Source organism: Schistocerca gregaria, chromosome 1 (assembly GCF_023897955.1).
Source record: "Schistocerca gregaria isolate iqSchGreg1 chromosome 1, iqSchGreg1.2, whole genome shotgun sequence".
Classification (NCBI taxonomy): domain Eukaryota; kingdom Metazoa; phylum Arthropoda; class Insecta; order Orthoptera; family Acrididae; genus Schistocerca; species Schistocerca gregaria.
Genome location: NC_064920.1, coordinates 1,091,891,291 through 1,091,905,361, shown reverse-complemented (window position 1 = coordinate 1,091,905,361; position 14,071 = coordinate 1,091,891,291). Strand labels below are relative to the sequence as shown.

The following is a 14,071-nucleotide window of genomic DNA, read 5'->3' as shown; positions in this document are numbered from 1 at the left end:
CCATACGATCATTTCATTTTTCATGTGACCATTTTGGTTGGTCAAGTTCATCCCATGGCAAAATTTTTGTTCCCCAGTGGTTATAGTGCGTTCGAAGATGACATAGCACCTGTTTACACAGCTCGCATCATCCAGGACTGGTTGTGTGAGAATGAGAGTGGATTGTCAGACATCCCCTAGCCACCACAGTCACCAGAGCTCAGCATTATGGCGCCTATGTATTCAACTTTGGAGAGAAAGGTATGTGATCGCTATCGACCTCCATCATCGTTCCCTGAACTTGCTCCTATTTTTGGAAGAATGGTAGAAGATTCTCTTAAAAGCCATACAGTATCTGTATTTACGCACTCTGAGACGACTGAAGACCGTTTTGAATGCCAGCGGTCTTCCTACAACGTTTTTGGTATGGTAATGTGTCGTGATTTTGGAGTTACCATATTTTTCTCTGCCCCTCTATATTGCGCTGAGCCGGAATTGCCGCCTATAACTTCATAGAACTAGCGGTGTTTGTATCAGACACAACCCCAACCCAGTAAGAAAAGAAACTGAGAAAGAAAAATTTTAAATAGTCTTCAGAATTATGATTTTTGATGTGAAGAAATGCAGCAGTAACATTCTCGCTGCACAGAATTTCAGGTTTTGGGGAATTGCAAGTGAGCCCACAAATGGCAGCTATTTACATATATTATTATTGTTGTAGTTTTGAAATACCTTTTCATTATTTATTATTATTATGTTAAAGTCAATAGTATTGTTTTTTAATAGGTAGTTCCTTGTATAATGATGTCATCACACTAAAGGAAAAATGCCATTGCATATTGCATACAATCCAGTAATACCAAAGTTTAAACACCATGAATAATCGCTTTTAATCTGAAATTATTTTGTCTAAACATGTATGTACGAGGTAGAGCTCTAGAAATGTTCCTATAACAGAAATAATTTAATTTCCTTACTCATAACCTTCTAGAGTAGTCAAGAATCAACACTACCAATATATATGCCACACCACACTTTAACATAAGTCACATACCTTATATGCACTCGCTTCCCAATTGAGCCGTTGGTAAAATCACACTGAAATTTTATATATTTTCGCTACCTTGTTACTTACACATATTACCTTTACAAAAAATCCAAAATACGTTTCAAATGTATGAATTTTCACAGCTACAGTCAGTGATGTATTTTGTTTCTACGGCAATGGTCATCAGTAGTGTCAACACCTGTCTTTATGCTACAAAACTACGTTTGTAAGCTTTCAACTTCAAAACAAAACAAAACCAGTCATTCACATTTTCCATACTTTTAAATAGATAACTCACTCTTACATTCTTTTAAACACAAACCATAGCCCTAATTATTTTATCAATTAAATGATCTCGAAGTCAAAAGTCTTTACCTTGGTAGTAGTTTGGATTACCTACCTTGCATTTGTGGCGTCTTTGGCGTAAAGTTCCACATCTTTGGACTCGATCATCTTTGATTTACGTTTTGTTCTATGTTCTTTCAGCGCGCTATGTTTGTACTGCCATTCACTTACTTCTGTGCTAAATATATGTATATTCGACGTCTAAAGTGTGTTATTAGCGCTCTACGGCAATTATTAGCAACACTTTCATTTGTCACTCAAGAGTCTCTGACTTTGACAGCTCTTTTGTACTTGTTAATGTTCCACAGTTTAAGATCCTGCTTGCTTCTACCATAATGACTGTTTACTCTCAAATAGCAGTTATTTAGTAACTTTTGGCTTAATGAGAACATGGGGAGTAGGTTTAGATTTTTAAACAAAATAACATTTTATTTTCTTCTCTTTACTACTTACGGAGACAAACACCTACGAGTGATCGAGTGAGTAGCAAAACTAAATCCTCATTCTAATTCTAAAGGAAACAAAGTGATTTTTTAAAAAATCCTAGATGCTACCACTTCTTTTTAATTTATATTTAAAACACAAATTGCAAAATTCTCAGCCATTCAGGTGTTAGCTATACACGATCTCACTAACAATACCTAAAAGAGAACGTCACTCATCGCTATTAACTACAGCAATAGTGGTTGCAGTGGAATTCCGCTTAAATATCCTTCAGCTATGGTCTACATCAACATGAACATTACTATCGCAACTCTGAGAGGGATAAACTTTATTAGAAAAGCAACAAAAAATACTGGTCTGGGTGTTCTGGTAACAATCTTCAAATCTCTACAAAGATCGAGAACTCCTCTCCACAGCAAAATAATACAATATGCGCAAAATCCTACTCACTTATCTCCTCGAGTACCAAATCCATCCAATACAATCGTGGCCATTACTCTTTGCGTCAGAGTACGACTTCATCAACCTTTACAATTAATCACAGCACTCACTTTAGAACCGTGCTACAAATACGCCATAACCGGAACTCCAAAACAATTAGCTTCAGTCCGATTGCTGAAGTCAAACAATACCTCTTCAATTAATCACAGTCCTCAGAACATTCGTAGCTGCGTTGCAAGTAAAAAGCTTAAACCCATGCTCAACTAACAGAAGAATGCGTCACTGCGATAATTCTTCAAAATAAATCGAGGAGAACAATAACATTCAATTATTTTCAGTCTTTTACACCCAGCCCTACAGGGGTAGTGTGGGGCGGCGAGTAAGTTACTTCACTAGTTTAAAGTTTTGATGCCATCTTTAATCACGTGAGCCTGGCAACTAATTTGGTGGTCAGCCAGAAAGCGAAGGGTAACATACTGACCTTAGTTTCCAGTCTGCACGGCCACATTCCGGTCCAGCCCACAGAAAGAGAAGTGTCTGTTTCCCATTTGTTTGCGTGATCAGGACTATGACTTCAGTAAAAGTTTAAAGTTCCAATCAAGATTTAATTTAATTAAAGTTTCACACAAACAACACTTAAAATTGCGTTATGTTCAATTGAAAACAAGTCTTTCTAATCTAGCAGCACCTCTAGCAGTTCAGAGGCTACCTCTACGGTAACTTCCTACCAGATTGTTTGTCGCCCTGACTAACATCACTCAATTGAAAATTCGCAATTGTTGTTGTTGTTGTGGTCTTCAATCCTGAGACTGGTTTGATGCAGCTCTCCATGCTACACTGTCCTGTGCAAGCTTCTTCATCTCCCAGTACCTACTGCAACCTACATCCTTCTGAATCTGCTTAGTGTATTCATCTCTTGGTCTCCCTCTACGATTTTTACCCTCCACACAGCCCTCCAATGCTAAATTTGTGATCCCTTGATGCCTAAAAACATGTCCTACCAACCGATCCCTTCTTCTAGTCAAGTTGTGCCACAAACTTCTCTTCTCCCCAATCCTATTCAATACCTCCTCATTAGTTACGTGATCTATCCACTTTATCTTCAGCTTTCTTCTGTAGCACCACATTTCGAAAGCTTCTATTCTCTTCTTGTCCAAACTAGTTATCGTCCATGTTTCACTTCCATACATGGCTACACTCCATACAAATACTTTCAGAAACGACTTCCTGACACTTAAATCTATACTCGATGTTAACAAATTTCTCTTCTTCAGAAACGCTTTCCTTGCCATTGCCAGTCTACATTTTATATCCTCTCTACTTCGACCATCAGCAGTTATTTTACTTCCTAAATAGCAAAACTCCTTTACTACTTTAAGTTTCTCATTTCCTAAACTAATTTCCTCAGCATCACCTGATTTAATTTGACTACATTCCATTATCCTCGTTTTGCTTTTGTTGATGTTCATCTTATATCCTCCTTTCAAGACACTGTCCATTCCGTTCAACTGCTCTTCCAGGTCCTTTGCTGTCTCTGACAGAATTACAATGTAATTGGCGAACCTCAAAGTTTTTACTTCTTCTCCATGAATTTTAATACCTACTCCGAATTTTTCTTTTGTTTCCTTTACTGCTTGCTCAATATACAGATTTAATAACATCGGGGAGAGGCTACAACCCTGTCTCACTCCTTTCCCAACCACTGCTTCCCTTTCATGCCCCTCGACTCTTATGACTGCCATCTGGTTTCTGTTCAAATTGTAAATAGCCTTTCGCTCCCTGTATTTTACCCCTGCCACCTTCAGAATTTGAAAGAGAGTATTCCAGTCAACATTGTCAAAAGCTTTCTCCAAGTCTACAAATGCTAGAAATGTAGGTTTGCCTTTTCTTAATCTTTCTTCTAAGATAAGTCGTAAGGTCAGTATTGCCTCACGTGTTCCAACATTTCGACGGAATCCAAACTGATCCTCCCCGAGGTCCATATCTACCAGTTTTTCCATTCGTCTGTAAAGAACTCGCGTTAGTATTTTGCAGCTGTGACTTATTAAACTGATAGTTCGGTAATTTTCACATCTGTCAGCATCTGCTTTCTTTGGGATTGGAATTATTATATTCTTGTTGAAGTCTGAGAGTATTTCGCCTGTCTCGTACATCTTGCTCACCAGCTGGTAGAGTTTTGTCATGACTGGCTCTCCCAAGGCCGTCAGTAGTTCTAATGGAATATTGTCTACTCCCGGGGCCTTGTTTCGACTCAGGTCTTTCAGTGCTCTGTCAAACTCTTCACGCAGTATCTTATCTCCCATTTCGTCTTCATCTACATCCTCTTCCATTTCCATAATATTGTCCTCAAGTACATCGCCCTTGTATAAACCCTCGATATACTCCTTCCACCTTTCCTTCTTTGCTTAGAACTGGGTTGCCATCTGAGCTCTTGATATTCATACCAGTGGTTCTCTTCTCTCCAAAGGTCTCTTTAATTTTCCTGTAGGCAGTATCTGTCTTAACCCTAGTGAGATAAGCTTCTACATCCTTATATTTATCCTCTAGCCATCCCTGCTTACCCATTTTGCACTTCATGTCGATCTCATTTTTGAGGCGTTTGTATTCCTTTTAGCCTGCTTCATTTACTGCATTTTTATATTTTCTCCTTTCATCAATTAAATTCAATATTTCTTCTGTACCAAAGGATTTCTAGCAGCCTTCGTCTTTTTACCTACTTTATCCTCTGCTGCCTTCACTACTTCATCCCTCAGAGCTACCCATTCTTCTTCTACTGTGTTTCTTTCCCCCATTCCTGTCAATTGTTCCCTTATGCTCTCCTTGAAATCCTGTACAACCTCTGGGTCTTTCAGCTTATCCAGATCCCATGTCCTTAAATTCCCACCTTTTTGCAGTTTCTTCAGTTTTAATCTACAGGTCATAACCAATAGATTGTGGTCAGAGTCCACATCTGTCCCTGGAAGTGTCCTACAATTTAAAACCTGATTCCTAAATCTCTGTCTTACCATTACATAATCTATCTCATTCCATTTAGTATCTCCAGGTTTCTTCCATGTAAAGAACCTTCTTTTATGATTCTTGAACCAAGTGTTAGCTATGATTAACTTATGCTCTGTGCAAAATTCTACCAGACAGCTTCCTCTTTCATTTCTTAGCCCCAATCCATAATCAACCACTATGTTTCCTTCTCTCCCTTTTCCTACTGACGAATTCCAGTCACCCATGACTATTAAATTTTCGTCTCCCTTCACTATCTGAATATTTTTTTTATTTCATCATACATTTCTTCATTTTCTTCGTCATCTGCAGAGCTAGTTGGCATATAAACTAGTACTACTGTGGTAGGCGTGGCCTTCGTGTCTATCTTGGCCACAATAATGCGTTCACTATGCTGTTTTTAGTAGCTTATCCGCACTCCTATTTTTTATTCGTTATTAAACCTACTCGTGCGTTATTCCTATTTGATTTTGTATTTATAACCCTGTATTCACCTGACCAAAAGTCTTGTTCCTCCTGCCACCGAACTTCACTAATTCCCACTATATCTAACTTTAACCTATCCATTTCCCTTTTTAAATTTTCTAATCTACCTACCCGATTAGGGGATCTGACATTCCACGCTCCGATCCGTAGAACGCCAGTTTTATTTCTCCTGATAACGACGTCCTCCTGAGTAGTCCCCGCCCGGAGATCCGATTGGGGGACTATTTTACCTTCGTAATATTTTACCCAAGAGGACGCCATCATCATTTAATCATACGGAAAAACGGCATGCATGTCCTCGGGAAAAATTACGGCTGTAGTTTCCCCTTGCTTTCAGCCGTTCACAGTACCAGCACAGCAAGGCCGTTTTGGTTAATGATGCAAGGCCAGGTCAGTCGATCATCCAGACTGTTGTCCCTGCAACTACTGAAAAGGCTGCTGCCCCTCTTCAGGAACCACATCTTTGTCTGGCCTCTCAACAGATACCCCTCCGTTGTGGTTGCACCTACGGTACGGCCATCTGTATCGCTGAGGCACGCAAGCCTCCCCACCAACGGCAAGGTCCATGGCTCATGGGGGGAAGTTCGCAATAAATGTTCAAAAATTAATGCTCGCCGTAAAAGTAGAAATAAATTCACCACTTGCCACGCGGAATTGAATTTCACACGGACGGCACACTAACAGTTTTTTTTTACCGAATTCTAAACGATCCAGGACGGTGTACAGTCCTCGCGAGTTCACTATCCGTTTTCACTGCCAAATACGCGCTTGTCACAGCTCGGCTCTGACGTCGTCCGAGGCAGAGCGCGACCAGACGTTTAATAGCCGGCACGGTAGCTCAGCGTGTTCGGTCAGAGGGTTACGCGCCCTCTGTAATAAAAAAAAAAACTGAGTTAATCGATCATCAACGAAGTTAAACGGATGTCTTACGACGTCCGCCCCGAACAGACGCAACGATCTTAAGCAAACAACATGAGATTAAAAAAAAAAAAACTGGCGTGGACCGTACAGTACCTGAGAGCGAAGTGAACCTTCCTTCTGCTTGAGGGGCTGTATTTATAAGGTAGCGGTGCGGACTGCCCAGAAACATCTGTGGTCTCTTTCTGTTTGCATACGGCGGCAGTCTACAAACGACCGCTATCTCGGGCACATAATCTTTAATAATATAGTTACCAGTTACTTCAGAAACTTCTTAATTTTTGCTGGTTTGCAGATATGCAGTTCAAAAGCACGTAGAAAGTTCCAGCTCGCTAGAATGAAAACTTTGCTTAATAGAATTTATTTAGTGGAACTAACGGTAGATTGTTACCTCAGAACCATACCTTTGCTAAGACTTATATCAGTTGCTATTTCTGTTACAAGTCTTAAACTTGGTGTAGCTCTAGCATTTGATATATTTGGTCATTTGGTTTAACCAAAATTCTCTGTCATTAAAATTTCAAGTACTTAATCTGCAACACTTAGGTACATTTTAGTTACAAAATTAGTTTTTATTTAATTACTCAAAAACTATAAGAGGTAGATTAACGTGGACTCTCTGTTATTATTTTTGGGGTGTACTGAAGCATAAAACAAATTTTCAAGTTTCTAAGTCGATTATTTAGCGCCTCTGATTATTCCAGAAACACGTGGATTCTGGCGTTAATTTTTGTTTTATGGTTTTGGAAACCAGCATCGCATATTTATAACTTCTAACTGCACCTTCTGAGCAAATTCTGACTTCCTAGCGTCATTATTTAGCATCTCTAATTTATCTCTTAAAACGGCATTTTTTCGTAAACTATTAAGTTTAGAACATCAAAACTTGGTATTTGGAACATTCTTACACTAAACTATAATTTAACAAAGCTTTAAACATAAATTTTGATTTTTAATTTCATACTAAATTGTGGTGCAATACTTGTGCGCTATATGCAGACGCATTAAGGTGACGTGGCGCTACTAGCAGTGAACTGGGGTGTCCCGGCGCACTCTCTCGCCTCTGTATCTCGCACATGATACAGCTCTTGGTTTGCTTCAGTAGATGCAACCTTTCACCGAAATACAGACACTTTCAGTCACACTAGTAAAATTGCGGAAACTTCCCACCTGGACAATAAATTGATACAGCTGTCCGATTAATTAATTTCGATAGCTAACCGCATCAACGCAAGTTATCGAACAAACAACAACTAATTATCGGTCCTTTCGATCCTCTGAATACAAACTTCGTTGCTCTTAAGTGTCCTTCGCTGCTCCCCTGTTCTAACTGCTTTTCCTCAGGTATAAAATCATAACTGAACCATTTCGTTGACAAAAATACGGCGCCTCCATTATTTCTTAACGATTATAAATGAGCAACATACAGCCGTCTGTCGTTCTCCTAGCGGCCAGCTGGTGCACTATAGTCTCTGGCTCCAACGCTCTGCTGTTGCCCTTGGGCTGACGGATGATTTTTGCTGCCACCTCCCGATCGTGCTATACAAGGTACGCGATTATCTCCACAAATACACAACACATACATTTACATAGACAAAGTTGCAAATTTTTCATGTTCCTTTCCCCGTATTTTGTCTCGTGCTGTTTCAATAGCATGAAACGAACCCTAAAAAATTACATTGGTAAATCGTGCGAAATCATTCTGTCCCATCACAATATCTAGTCTAAACTTTTGTATATTGTCGTTTCCGTAACTCGTCCTTGTGAGAACACCTGACAAATTCTTTGTGGAAAACCGGTAGTTCTGCACAAGGGTTTATTTTTGAAACGTTGTGATTTTCTTAAGTTCAGAACAAGTAAGTAATGGAATATGACTTGTGACAACTGCTCAGTTCAGGTAACGGTAACAGGCTTTACTGCGAGATTGGGGAAGTGCGCGCTTCATGTTTCAGGAAAGACGAGCGGCTAAGTACGCTGGAGAAGTATCTGATGTGTCCGGAAGAAGAGCTGGAGGGCCTGATGGGGCTACTAGGAAGGCCCCGAGAGGACTACGACGACATGCTGAGACCACTCGCGCCGACCAAGCTCAACATAGAGTCCAGTAAGAGCTCCACCTCCTACTAGACTAACACCCGCACCTACTGTCGCGAGCATGCCTAAAGCTGTCGGCACACGGACCGTGCATCCGAACGTTGAGCGTTGAGCGTGCCGAGTTTCTGACGTCACAGCGTGGAATAGCACGTTCGGGAGTCTTTCCGGATGTGCACAGCAATATCTGGTATGTCAGATATTCTGAGCGTGCGTCTGAGCGTTGACCAATGAGATGGCGCAACGCCACCTACGTCACACGCACGCCGTCCCTTCAGTACAGAGTTATGACGCACCATATTGGCATTCATTTCAAGTCTATGTGTATATATGCCGTTTCTGAGCACCAGCAAATAGAGAATCACTAAAAAACCGTTGTTAACTGTGTGATTCGTTCCAATAAAATAATGAGAAACATCATATTCCCGACAAAAAAATTATTGTAACTTGCGTATTATGAGAGTAGGCTATTTGAAGCCAGAGACACACTGAAGATCTACCGAAAATGCATTGTTCTTGGTACAATTTGTTATAATTAAACTTCAATTAGTAACATATCTACGATTAAGGTTTTCTGCATGAGCTAACATATTATAATTAGACAGTTCGAGTAAGTTATTGCTGTAGCGTAGTGACTAGCGTCATTGCCGCTAATGTATTATTTTGATGAGGCGGTGGTTCGTGTCTTGCCACTTCTAAATTTTTTTTCCTCACATTCGGGTTTTTATTGGGTTCTGATACTTTATTATTAGTTTAATATAAGTATATACTATAATATTTGCCGATTTGTAAATGTAAGTTCACCTTTTTTTGAGGGGTGACTTTGTTCGATTGGCTTAATCTACAGGACAGCTTGCACTACTTGTATAAAGATATTTTGCTCCTTTTTCTTTTTCGCTTTGTAATTCACATGTTGCAAAGGTTCTGCTACTGGGTAGGAACACTGATCAAGTACGACTGACCTTGGGGTTTTACTAAAATGTGGGAATGATGAAATAATGTTTATCTTATGTGCAGCAGTATTCCAAATTTGTACCGCACTGTTCGTAATGGAACTTTTATAAACCTGTGTCCTTATTAATTGAACATGGTACTTTCTGTTTCGTGGACGATGGAGGAAATGTGCGTTTTAACAGTGCTAATGTGAGAATTTTACGAGCACCCGTTGAGTAAACAGTGTGATTTACGAGCTAGAAACAACCCTCAACTGCCGCTGGAGTGCGTTACCATCGCGTATACCACGTTGGGGCCCACGCACCGTATGCACGAGTCGCATCGTTCCTGAGCGTTCAGCAGCACGTTGAACTTGGCACGCTCAACGTTAACGTTCGACAGCACGGTCAGTGTGCCAACGGCTTAAGCCTGCTGCCAGGAGTCCCCGTTTCTCCTACACCCCCTGACTGTCAGGTGACTAACTGAACTGTAGCCTTGAGAGAATGGGAACCAAATTGGTCACACAACTAGATACATCTACTTTGTGATTTCCCTAAATTGCTCCAGGAAAATGCTGGCCGACTTCCTTCCCCATCCTTCCCTATTCTGATGAGACCGATGACTACGCTGTCTGGTCTCCTTCCCCAAAAACAAACCAAACAGCCACTTTCCAGTTGAAAGTAGGAAGCTTTGTTTCCTAACAGCACACACTGAAAGTCATTATAGACAGCAGCGAAAGCTTGCTGTGAGGGGTGTTCAATAAGTAATGCAACACATTTTTCTCAGAAATCAACTCGGTTTTATTCAGGATTCGAATACACCACATTATTCCCGACTCTTTTAGCTACAAAGCCCTATTTTTCAACAAAGTTTCTGCTTAATGCGACGGGCTCGCGCCATCCTACTGGGGTCCTTATGCCAGCGTGGTACCACTCTACTAGTCGACATCAAGAGCCAAAGTCTTACTGCATCAATAATTTCCCTATAATCCACGTACTGCTTCCCACGGAGTGCATCATTCATTGGGACAAGCAGATGGAAATCGAAAGGTGCAAGATACGGTCTGTAGGGGGGGGATGAAGAAGAACAACCCAATGAACTTTTCTAAGCTGTCTTATGTGATGCCTTGTGTTGTCATGGAGGAGCAGAAGTTCGTTTGCATTTTTGTGGCGACGAACTCCCTGAAGTCATTTTTTCAATTTTCTCACAGCAGCAAAATACACTTCAGAGCTGACCTTTGCTCCATGAGGGAAGGCATCAAACAGGATAACCTCTTAAGACTCCCAGGAGACAGTCGACATGACTTTAATAATGAGTGTGCGGCTTTGAACTTCTTCTTCAGAGAAGAGGTGGTGTGGCGCCGCTCCAAGGTCTGCCGTTTTGCTTCGGGGATCGAAGTCACGAATCCGTGTTTCGTAGTCTGTGACGATCATCGATAAAGAAAGGGCATGATCAACCATGCACAAGCAGTTCCGCACAGATGAGCCTTCGTTGTACCTTGAGTACCTCTATCGGTTCTCCCTTCTATTCCAGTCTTGTGTTGTTCGTGGAAACAAGGATTGTCGGTATGCTTCTGTGTGGGCTCCAATCTCTCTGATTTTATCCTCATGGTCTCTTCGCGAGATATACGTAGGAGGGAGCAATATACTGCTTGACTCCTCGGTGAAGTTATGTTCTCGAAACTTCAACAAATGCCCCTACCGAGCTACTGTGCGTCTCTCCTGCAGAGTCTTTCACTGGAGTTTATCTATCATCTCCATAACGCTTTCGCGATTACTAAATGATCCTGTAACGAAGCGCGCTGCTTCTGTTGGATCTTCTCTATCTCTTCTATCAATCCCTTTTTGGTATGGATCCCACACTCGTGAGCAGTATTCAAGCAGTGGCCGAACACGCGTACTGTAACCTACTTCCTTTGTTTTCGGATTGCATTTGCTTAGGATTCTTCCAATGAATCTCAGTCTGGCATCTGCTTTACCGATGATCAAATTTATATGATCATTCCATTTTAAATCACTCCTATTGCGTACTCCCAGATAATTTATGGAATTAACTGCTTCCAGTTGCTGACCTGCTATATTGTAGCTCAATGATATGGGATCTTTCTTTTTATGTATTTGCAGTATATTACACTTGTCTACATTGAGATTCAATTGCCATTCCCTGCACCATGCGTCAATTGGCTGCAGATCCTCCTGCATTTCAGTACAATTTTCCATTGTTAAAACCTCTCGATATACCACAGCATCATCCGCAAAAAGCCTCAGTGAACTTCCGATGTCATCCACAAGGTCATTTATGTATATTGTGAATAGCAACGGTCCTACGACACTCCCTTGCGGCACATATGAAATCACTCTTACTTCGGAAGACTCCTCTCTATTGAGAATGACATGCTGCGTTCTGTTATCTACGAACTCTTCAATACAATCACACAATTGGTCTGATAGTCCATATGCTCTTACTTAGTTCATTAAACGACTGTGGGGAACTGTATCGAACGCCTTGCGGAAGTCAAGAAACACGGCATCTACCAGGGAACCCGTGTCTATGGCTCTCTGAGTCTCGTGGACGATAGCGCGAGCTGGGTTTCACATGATCGTCTTTTTCGAAACCCATGCTGATTCCTGCAGTGTCGATTTCTGGTTTCCATCACTACAGGAATTACAGCTTTGTGTGACTCTCAGGAGATCAGACAGGTTTGCTTAGATTTCTTGAAATGGTCACAGATGCCCCGCCCAACCGTGCTTTTGTTGATTGTCAGGTCTCTGTAGACATTCTACAAGCACCTGTGAATATCTGTGAAGCTTTGGTTTTCCACCATAAGAAACTCAGTGACCGTTCTCTGTTTGGAACGCAACTCCGTTATAGACGCGATTTTGAAGGCTACGTATAGTGTTGCCATCTATCAGAACTGCGTGTAACTATAGGATCTGAAAGGGAAATAGACACACATGTCTCGTAACAAATTCCGCACGTTTACAACCGAATCTGACCGAGAAACAAGTGTTGCATTACTCACTGAAGGTCTCTCGTGTATACTTACGTTTAAGTTTTATCCAGAGTGATATCATTCATAGATCATGCCTGCTTAAAGGCAGTGGCACACCAGACTTGGTCTGGTTCTATTGGTTCCACTTTCAACGCTTTCCAGTGATATACTGTGTGTTCATTTTAACTGAAGACATTGAAATATCTCGAAAACAGCACATCAGATAAAAGAAAATTGTAATTCCAATTTGTCTGCCGTGGCGGTGACATCCAACGATACCACACTTGACCTACCACCCCAACTAGTGTGTGGGTGGCGGGGGGGGGGGGGGGCAACTTTGAAATCTTCAGCCTGAATCTCCATTACGATTCTATCTCAAAATCTACATACGTTTTGTCTGAAGCATTTTCTTCCTTTCGCCACAGATGGCGCTCTAATTGGTGGAACAGAAATGGGTACACGATCGTAATTTACAACATGCTACTCAATGGCCCTTGAATATCCAATTGCATGTGGGAACCTACCTCCATGTTGCAAGGGTAGCACGGGAGAGAATTATAACTACTAATTGGAAACACTATTCGCAAAGTTGTATTCCTCCGAGATATCGAACAGGGGACTATCCAACGTACAATGTATAATAACAGGCAGTATACTGCGACAGGAGCTCATGTCTCGTACAGACGTACAACAGATGGCGGCTCTAAACATCACTATCCTTGCTCAGTGTTTGCTGCCTGGAGAATAGACATGCAAGTAGACAATGAATGTTGCAACCACTGGAGAAAAAAGTGATCCTGATTTCCAGAGAATATAGGAGAAATGTTGAGGCTGCTGTTGCCTTGTATGCAAAGCGTTTTCTAGGGAAAGGTCGCTTTCGTTCTTTTTTTTTTACAAAGTTGTGAACGCCTTGAAGTCTGATGGTAGTATACAGATCGGCAAAAGGAAACGTATTGAAGTAGAAGCTAATGAAATAGCTGTACTTGTGGCAGTCCACCAAAACCCATGGATAAGTGCCCGGCAATCACAACGTGATTCTGGCATGTCTATAATTAGCATTGTCACAATACTGCATCCATATGTATTTACAGCACAGTTGCCCAGTGCATTACACAATTGAAGTACAGGAGGTATTAGACCGTGTTTACACTGGTCGGTGGATGGAGGGAGGTGGCCCTGTTAATTTGCTCCCTAGTCACTGGATTTGATGTTGCCAGATTTATTTGTGCGGGGTTATTTAAAATATACGGTTTGCCAGCAAGTGCCAACAGGCTGTGATGTCATGGTCGACCACATGAGGAATGCCTGTGGTGACATTCCTGCAGATATGCTTCTGTTCTGTTTACAGACTGGATATACTCCAAATTATACCTACATCATTCACAAGTTAAGCACACAAC

General features: G+C 41.2%; 1 protein-coding gene across 1 annotated transcript in view; it reads left to right on the top strand.

The window, feature by feature from the left end:
* LOC126291091 (uncharacterized) overlaps positions 1-14,071 on the top strand; it is a 141,571-nt gene that overhangs the window by 56,350 nt on the left and 71,150 nt on the right. The window contains exon 5 of the mRNA XM_049984911.1: positions 8,611-8,759. Coding sequence (XP_049840868.1) covers positions 8,611-8,759 — 149 coding nt within the window. The remainder of the gene's footprint in view (positions 1-8,610; positions 8,760-14,071) is intronic.